The sequence below is a fragment of the Tasmannia lanceolata genome, unplaced genomic scaffold, assembly GCF_043159265.1.
Source record: "Tasmannia lanceolata isolate RefF3 unplaced genomic scaffold, GAP_Taslan_0.1 ptg000002l, whole genome shotgun sequence".
Taxonomy (NCBI): Eukaryota; Viridiplantae; Streptophyta; class Magnoliopsida; order Canellales; family Winteraceae; genus Tasmannia; species Tasmannia lanceolata.
In genome coordinates this window covers 5,707,888-5,717,369 of record NW_027518679.1, presented here as the reverse complement: position 1 = coordinate 5,717,369, position 9,482 = coordinate 5,707,888, and the positions used below count along the sequence as shown (strand labels likewise).

The following is a 9,482-nucleotide window of genomic DNA, read 5'->3' as shown; positions in this document are numbered from 1 at the left end:
TGAGAACTGAGAAGTGACTAAAAAACGAGGAACCCATTTTTGGTGAACTTTTTTCTTGCCCTCTTCTCACTTCTCTTCATGGAAAAGAAATTCATGGAAGCCAAACATGCCCAAAAGAATGAATAAGCTGATCACCCTCTTTAGTTCATCTCACCTGCTAACATTCAAACCTAATCCCACCTTACCTTTTTAGATTATTGCGTAATTTCCCTAAAAATCATTTGGGCTACTTACACAGCTTATTTATCTTGATTTTTGTTGGTTTGATTTTTTTGGTATTTATGGTCTGTTCACTTCAGATTATACACCTTTTTCCCATTTTCTGTTGACCCATGATGTATAATTCTAGCTAACCTGTATCCTTTAACTGTATGAATACTGTGGTTACAGCTTATATGTTGTCACTTACTGTTTAGATTATGTTCTTGATTTTTTTCTCCTTGGACTGAATGGTTGATTAAATTTTGAATTTATGATATCTCTTTCTATGTATTGTTTCAAGTTACAGGTTATCTTATACATTTAAAAAAATGCCTAGAGAGAGTCAGGCTCCATCCCATTCACAAGACTTTGAGCGTATGGATGTTCAGTTTGAAGAGGAGCCTCTCACTGACCAATCTGAGGAGGAGCATCCTAACCGGTCCAGTGCCTCCTCATCGAAGAGGAAAAGAGGGCCTACACGTTGCAAAAAGACTTGGGGCCGACAAGGACCGCCGGAACCAGTTGAATTCAACCAAATTGGGCAGCCAGATTCAGAAAATACAAATCCTTTCAAAAGTTTTCTCGGGAATATTGCGAGGACAGGTGAAAAATGTCCTATCTCATATAGGGACTGGAGGAGGGTTCCACTTGAAAAAAAAGAAGATATGTGGGCAATTGTCAAGGTAAACGTAGTTGAATCTGTATATATGTCTACATTTACTTTTATTATTCTAACCTAATGATACTTATATTTCACTTGACATGTAATACAGACTAATATGACGTTCCTGAAGACAACAAGCCGTACGTTATAGCAGACCTTGGGAAGAAATGGCGGGAATGGAAGTCAACCCTGAGGACTAAATACTTCCTCCAAAATGAACCACCACCACCTGGAAGCGTTATCCCGTCAGAATATCAAATTCTATGCGACTTTTGGAACTCTCCTGAAGGGCAGGTAGACAATATTACCTCCTGTATTATTCTCTCCTTTAAAATATTATAGTTATATATCTATTTATTGTTTTCACACTGCAGAAACTTTGTGCAACAAATAAGGCAAACCGAGCCCAACAAACGATAGCACACACTGCCGGTTCGCGGAGCTATGCAAGAGTGACCAAGATGGAGGTAATTTTAGCAACCTTTTAGGTTGATTTACTATCTCTTTTTCATATTGATCACTTGCTATCATTATTGAAATGAGTACAGTTCAAAGCTAAGAAGAAAATGCCGAGCCGTGCGGATACGTTTGTGATTACCCATACGAAAAAAGACGGGGAGGCTGTAGATCCTAAATCCAAGGAGATTATGGTATGTTTTACATAATTTGTTATTTAGGTCAACAACTTTATATAACTTGTCATTATTTTCCCTCATATTTTTGAAGGAAAAAATCAAAGAGCGTCAGGAGCAGAATCCCGAACCTGAATCGAGCGGGATCCCTTCCAGAGATGACCACTTCGGCCAGTTAATGGGGGAAGAGACACGTGGTAGGGTGCGTATGCTTGGGTTTTTTGCTACTCCCTCAACAACATTGGGCACTCCAACTAGGCCTCCTCAACCCCGAGGAAATAGTTTGCATCTTAACACGAAAATGGCCCAATTAGAACAGGTGAATGCAATTATGGCAGAGGAGCTGACACAAGTGAAACAACAAATGTCGCAGATCTTAACCCACCTCCAGGGCGTCAGCCCCAACTACGTAAGTTTTTCACTATGTCCCTTAGGATTAATACGTAGATATTTCATTTCATACATTTATTACAATATCTTTCTTAGCAGACTCCCGAAGATGTTTTGCAGTCGCGAGCTAATGCAGCTTCCTCTTCTGGCAGTCATGGATTACGATCACCCTCCTCAGACGAGGTATAAATCCGTTATGTAAATTCTGACTTGATATTTCGATCATCTACATAAGTCATTAATTTTGTTTCTTATAATGTTGATAAGGTTGTTTTATTGAGTAAAATACGAAAGGGAGTTCAAGTGGCAAGGGGCATTTTTCTCAGCAGAGATCCGAATGATGAGGTTGATGATTTGCCGATTGGACTTGGATACTCCATGGTCCAAATCGATGTCGTATTTGAGCCGGAGGAACCTTTGCTAAAGCCATCCCTATACCTCAAGACTATTGGAGATGCAGCGGGAGCACCAGTCGCTTGGCAGTCCTATCTTGTAAGTAAATGACCAATGAAAATTTTACTACTCCTTATTTTTGCTGCTATTAACTTGGTGTTTCTAATTTATTTTAATATTTTTTTGTTTGATTTCTTCTTGCAGATTAGACCAGCTCATACCACTTGAGGCCGACCTCTACTATATATTTTGATTGTTTTTCAGTTTCATAGTTGATTTTCGGACTATATACCTTTTGTTGCATTGTAATAGACATTTTGAGTTTGTAAAGTTTCCTCGTTTATGGACTTTTGTATATCTTCTTTGTATAATGGGTCTCTTACTTTATCTAGAATTAAAACTTGTGCGCATTATATTGCTCGTTTGCCTATTTTATTGCTATGGTGTTACTGTTTAACTTTGAGGCTTCGGTGGTTTTGAGTAGATACCTAATTACTGAACAACAAATGTTGAAACCCAAGCTCGAGAAGGTACAGTTCAATCAATTTTTTATGTAATATTGCCTTATTTGTCTTCTTCTTTTTATTTATTCACACATAATTTTTTTCATGAGTTTGTTGTAGAGCTTGCGTGCCATGACTGAAATGAATGGGATGTAATGTTCTACAAGTTAGATGCGGATTGGACCGGCTACTACCAAGAAGAATGTGGGTACTCAAGAACTACAATATCCTGCAAAAGGTGTGCATAGTCACGTGCAATATTTTAGTTAGTTTGATTGTGGTTATGATCATATTTTTTTAATGGGATAATAATTAGAGAATGTTGCAGGGAAAGTTTGTCATTTAGTTGTTTATTGATGCTAAATAGACAAAAATAACAACAACAATATCTTGCATGACATAAAAGACAAAAATAACCCTCCTAAGTACACTAACACACGTTTTGTAACTTAGGAAAAATACTCTCCCCACACGAAAGATTGCCCATACTCTTTTCATACCATCAACCTCCACTCACTCTTTTGGTCAACACGAGAGAGAGAGAGAGAGAGAGAGAGAGAGAGAGAGAGAGAGAGAGGCTTGGGCAACAAGTAAATGATATGATATGTGACCGGGGGCAGCCGGTGAATGGGTTCAAATTAACATGACCCGATTTTATGTAAAAATCTAAAAAAAATCGGCAGTTAGCCGATTAATCGGATGAGGAAGCATCTGGAGGCATATACTTGTCTACGAAGGTTTATATAGAAAAGGTTGTCTTTTAAATTATCTTGATTGCGATATGTTATAAAAGTTAGGGATTTTTTACACTTGGGACAGACTCCTCTAGTTTATTTAGGATTACACTTTTAAACTAGACGGGGCTGTCCCAAATAAGAAATGGGGTGAACATATCATTTCCCTATATGTTGTTATCTAGTGGAGATGATATCTGTGCTCTCTTTTTGTTCTTAGCACTTTCCTCTTTATTATTTTGTCCACATTTCTCAATAGCTGTTGTGATAGCTTCTTGGCTTTGTTTCTTTCCACTGTGCTCTCTTTTTGTTCTTAGCACTTTCCTCTTTATTATTTTGTCCACATTTCTCAATAGCTGTTGTGATAGCTTCTTGGCTTTGTTTCTTTCCACGTAAAGTGGAGGTAAATCAAATTTTACACACATTTGAGGTGAAAAAAACAGAGAAGGAAAACTTCAAAATAAAAACAATTTTGAGTGTAATAATCTGTTTGGAATCATAATCAATTCTCAAAATCCAAAAAAACAGGGCCTAAAACACTTATATTCTCCTCCATAGTCCATACTATATAAAATAGGTATCATTTCATGGCCCCATAAAAAACTACCTCCCTTTCTCCCATCAGCTTTCTTTATTTTTCTTGGGCAAGAAGATTATTGAGACCCTACAAGATCCATTCATCATATGCAATCATTCACAACTTGGGCCAGGTTAGGTTGGGTTGTGCATTTACTAAACAAATGAATTGAAATCAACCTGATTTTTGGTAAAAGCTCTGAAAAATCGACCTTAGTTGCACCCCTATATCCCCTCGATTGTTGCAAATTTCATTTTTTTAATATGATTCAAGCACTGGACTCCCAAAACCTCTATAAGCTCCATTTCAAGTTTCCCATCTGTGCACCATGAACCTCCACTGACTTCTTTTGAGGGTTCGAATTCAACAGCCATGTAGTGCTTTCTTCGTTTGTTGTGTATATTAGTAACAGGCTTTATCAGGTTCTTGGATTCGAGGGAGTTGACAGATTTGCGAACGACTTTGTCCTGCAGTTTTGATTCACGTTTTAGATCCCCCATCCAGATCCCCATGCTTTCCTTGCTTTTGATCAATTCGTACAAAATGCGGTCAGCATCAGGAAGCATATGAGAGGGAGTTGAATTTGGTCGACCTCGTTTGGAGGGAAAAGTTGCCGGTGATCGACCCATACCTGCTCGACATAAATCAACAAATTAACAAGATAAAATCAAACTAAGGGAAACACAAAAAAAATTTAAGTCTCTTCCCAAGCAACATTCCAAACCTCTAATCCAGACCTAGTTTCCATGTAGAATAGAAATGAGGACTCCAAATTTTGGTTAAAATTCAATAAAACTTAGATATAACTCCTGTGGTTGTAGAAATAATTTCTATGTTCTATTAAAATTGGTGGAACTCTTGATGTATTTCATACAACATATACGATTTTTGGATGTTTTGGCAGATATTCTGAGTATATTCAAGAGATCAGAGTACTTGAATTTTTCAAAAATCCAACATATATCTATTCTGAAGCAGCATGGAGAATAAAATAATGTACACAATTTAACCCAGGAACTTGACTTTTTCTTTTCATACATGATATATGAACCTGAACATTTTGGGAAAAAAAATTATAAAACATAAAAATGATGAATTTTCCAGCATTTGGAGTAACTGGTTGTTTCACAACTTCTAATAAATGACACTCTGTAGGTGAATAATGAACTATCAAGCACATTTAAAGCATACAGATTTCAGCAGCAGAGATGGTCTTTTGGGCATTATACTATAATCCGTTTGTTTATGCAATTTGGTAGTCAAAATTGTAGTCATCCAATGTATATCCTTGTGCAGGGAACTGAATCATAATCAGCTCATTGGGCATATTGGTAGTCAAAATTGTTGTCCCCAGCTAAATCTGTTTAGTGTAAAGACTGAGCACGTTAGAATTGTCTCAGAAATCACAGCTTAGGAAGTCGAGAGTTGGGTGGAATTCAACCCTCCCTAACCAGAAAATTTATGATCTGTTACAACTTCCAATAGACTACAGACCAGGACACTACAACTGATTTTTTTCTCATATTGGACAACACTCAATCAAGTGTCACATGCTGCTCAATGTGTTCATGATAACATGTCAGTTAGCTTAACCTTGAGAAAACTAGTGGGTGGGGTCAAGACCTACAACAGGGTGCAACTGCCCCTGTTGAGTTATGTGTTGCATCACAATGGAATTGTTATTTCATTAACTTGGTGGAGTTAGTACAAAAATCCATTACATTTTGCGTTGAATTTTTTTGCATTTGATGATTGTTGTTTCATCAATGAATGGTATAAAACTCTCATTTGATGCCTATTTATGCCAATGTGACCAATTTTTTTTCCTTGCAAATGTAATCTGATGGTAGATTTTCTGAGAAGGTTTTTGGAGCAATCTTTGTAACTACTCATTATTTATCTATTTATGTAATGATATTGTCCCCTATACATAGTGTATTCTTAATTACTTCATACTTGTGTATCTCATTTCAGGTTTATTTTCCGGCTGTCCATATGAAAAAGAAGCTAAAGAATGGTTCATATTCAGTAAAACCTAAGCCCCTCTTTCCTGGGTGCGTCTTCTTATTGTGTGTATTAAACAAGGAGATACATGACTTCATCAGATAGTGTAATGGAATAGGGGACTTTCTTCGATGTAGAGTACGTTGGAAGTACGTAAGATACTAATATATTAAACTTTTAAGAATTATTTGGTGTAAATATAATGCAGATGGCAATCCAACATCCATTTGGTGTTTTCTCCTATTGAGTTTTTAAATTTGGTATTTGATTCCTCCTTCGCTTGCTTTTGGTATTTATTATTGAATGTCTTTTTATTGCACCTGTTTGTATCATCCTTTATCATTGTGATTGAATTGTTTCTGAGGATATGATTTCTGAATGGTTATGGATGGAAGGTGGGGTGCTTTTCACGCTCATAGTACTTGTGGGACGCAGGGTTACATGGAGGGATGAACATAAGAAAGATATATATTGGATGTGTAGTTCTACTTCTCTTTGATGTGGATAATGTGTTAAACGATAATTTGTTATCAGGTATATGTACCCATGAAGGGAATGAAGAATAATAACCCTCTTTCATTTTTATTTTTAAAAAAAAAAACACACATTTACCGGCGGTCCTGAACGCCGCTATATCCTGACTTAAACCGCCGCCAGAACTAGTACATACGCATCGGATAAAACTATTACCGGCGTTCATTAACCGCTGGCACTTAGTTTGCTTTTCTCCGGCCTTTTCTAACCGCCGGCATTAGTTTTCGTATAAAATTTTCCTCTGAAATTGGCCGGCGGTTATAACCGTCGGCAATATATGTTATTCCCCGGCGGTTTGATTAAACCGCCGGCAATATCTTTCCCCGCCGAATCCGAAAGCCGAAAAATCTGAAAATCCCACTGACGCTGCGATCCGCTTCTTCTTTCTTTCTCTCTCTCTTTTTTGTTTTTCTGTTTTTCTTTTTTTTAATATGGGGATGGGGAGAGAGAGGTAGAGGGGGAGAGTGATTGAGAGACGAGTGAAATAGATGAATGAGATAGATGAGTGAGAGGTATAGTGAGAGTGTGAGTGATATAGAGAGAGAATGACAAAGAGAATGAGAGAATGAAAGATACAGTGAGGAGATGAGAGCGAGTGAAATAGATAGAGAGTGAGAGAGGCACATAGTGAGCGGCAGAGAGGTTGAGAGGTAGAGAGTGAGAGAGGCACAGAGTGAGCGGCAGAGAGGTTGAGAGGTAGAGAGTGAGAGAGGAACAGAGAGATAGAGAGACAGAGAGATAGATAAAGAGACAGAGAGATAGAAAGTGAGAGAGACAGACAACAGAAGGGAACGCTCTGTTTTTTATAGAAACCGAGAGTTGGGTAATGAGAGATGCACAGAGATGGAGTGAGCGTGAGAGAGTGAGGAGGGATCAGATGGAAAGCAAGGAGGGATGACAGAGAAGTGAGTGAGGGAGAGGAAAAATAGAGTGAGAGCGATCTACACACTCTGTTTTTTTTTTGGCTTGGGTTTTGGTAGGCTATAGAGGGTGAGAGAGATGGAGAGAATGAGAAGGCTGTGGAGATATATGGGAGAGATAGAGAGATCAGAGGGATGGAGAGATGAGAGAGTGAGTGACAAAGAGAGATGAACAGATACTCTGTGTTTGTTGTTTTCCTTTTCTTTTGATTGTTGTGTTTTTTTTTTTTTTTCAACTAGGATTGGGAGAGGGGTAGGGAGGAGTAGAGGTGGTGGAGTTGGGTAAGAGGACAAACAGAGGGGTTGAGTGGAGGAGAGAAAACAGAGGTAGAGTGGAGGAGAGGAAACAGAGGGAGAGACGCTCTGTTTTTTCTCTTTTTCGAACTAGAGAGAGACGAGAGGGAGGTTCCCCCAAAAACCAGAGAGCACCCTTCTTCTTCTTCTCCTCCTTCGATGAAAACCACTGCCCTCCTCTTTTAGAAATCCAACCTTGCCCTCTTTCCTCTCTTTTTTTTCTTTTCCTTTTTAGCATCGCAGAAATGCTTGCTCATATTGCCGGCCAATTCTTTCCTCTTTTTCCATTTCCTAACGGCCAATGCTTTCTATATCCAACTCTTGCCAATACTTCAATCCCTTTAAAAAAAGAAAACCTTGCTGTCTATTTTTATACACGTACACGCATGCCCTTTTCTTGCTTACCATGCTAAGAAAGAAAAGCAACAAATTTTTGTATATTCACTTTCTAATAATCCAAAGAGGGTTGACCGAATATGTGTGGGGCCCATTTGGAATGATCCAAACCATCCATTGCCGGGCCTTCATGCAAGGTGATCTCGATCATCCATTTTACGAGCCACTAAGCGATTAGGTGGTACCTCAAGGCCATTTTCATGGGAAGTTCTAAACCGTTCAACTTGCGGGCCAAAAATGTAAATTGGTTGTTTAAATAGCCTCCCTGAAATCTTGACCATTCCCTTGATGGATATCTCTATGCATTGGATCGAAGTAGGTTCAAAACTCATTTTTCATTAAAACGATGCGGGCCCCCCGATTGATCCAAATTTAAACAAATGCTCGATGCGGGCCCCTCCCCAAACTGGTCCAAATTTCAATAAATGCTCAATGTGGGCCCACTGAATGGGTCCGAATTCTCTTGCTCAGATTCTCGTGAATAACCTTTCTCAACACTTAGCGGGATAATGCGAAACATGACAGAAATAACCGAAAAGATCGAGAAAACAAGAGGAGCGGACACGGGAATGGAAAACACTGAAAAAGACTGATAACAAGAACACTAACTTCTTTGTTGATTAAAGTAGAGCAAAATGGGGTGTCTACAACCGTTCACAAGTTAAATGTGAACCCAGCCCTTAAACCCATCCGGCAGAAAAAAAGGAACTTCGCGATAGAGTGTCAAACTCACATCATAAAGGCCGAAGTGGAAAAACTACTACAAGCTGTAGACACCCCCATTTTGCTTCGCCTTAATCAACAAAGAAGTTAGTGTTCTTGTTATTAGTCTTCTTCAGTGTTTTCCATTCCCGTGTCCGTCCCTTATGCTTTCTCAATCTTTCCGATCATTTCCGCAATGTTCCGTATTTTTCTTTCCGCTAAGTGTTGAAAATGGTTATGCAGAAGAATCCAAGCCAGGGGAGAATTCGGACCCATTCGGTGGGCCCGCATTGAGCATTTATTGAACTTGGACCCGTTTGGTGGGTCCGTATTGAGCATTGGTTTAAATTTGGATCAATAAGGAGGGCCCGCGCATTGTTTTATTGAAAAATGAGTTTTAAACCTACTTCGATCCAGTGCATAAAGATGCCCTTCAAGGGAATAGTCAAGATCTCAGAGAAGTCATTTTAACAACCATTTTTGTTGCGAACCGTCAGCTTGAACAATTTAGATCATCCTGTGAAGTGGGGCTGCTAGG

At 38.7% G+C, this 9,482-nt stretch overlaps 1 protein-coding gene across 1 annotated transcript; it reads left to right on the top strand.

The window, feature by feature from the left end:
- Window positions 1–578: 578 nt before the first annotated feature.
- LOC143887685 (uncharacterized) lies at window positions 579–6,380 on the top strand. The gene is made up of 9 exons (XM_077391820.1): window positions 579–804; window positions 996–1,159; window positions 1,240–1,332; window positions 1,414–1,515; window positions 1,592–1,906; window positions 1,987–2,070; window positions 2,155–2,379; window positions 2,485–3,021; window positions 6,069–6,380. The coding sequence occupies exons 1-8, from the start codon at window positions 579–581 to the stop codon at window positions 2,506–2,508; spliced, it is 1,233 nt and encodes a 410-aa protein (XP_077247935.1). The 3' UTR covers window positions 2,509–3,021; window positions 6,069–6,380.
- The last annotated feature ends 3,102 nt before the right edge of the window (window positions 6,381–9,482 follow it).

Excerpts from the sequence above, each read along its gene's own strand:
- LOC143887685 (XM_077391820.1), top strand. The coding sequence starts at position 579 with ATGGATGTTCAGTTTGAAGAGGAGCCTCTCACTGACCAATCTGAGGAG. Across the intron at positions 805-995 it reads CGGGAATATTGCGAGGACAG|ACAACAAGCCGTACGTTATA; the intron begins GTGAAAAATGTC and ends ACGTTCCTGAAG. Across the intron at positions 2,071-2,154 it reads GATCACCCTCCTCAGACGAG|GTTGTTTTATTGAGTAAAAT; the intron begins GTATAAATCCGT and ends AATGTTGATAAG.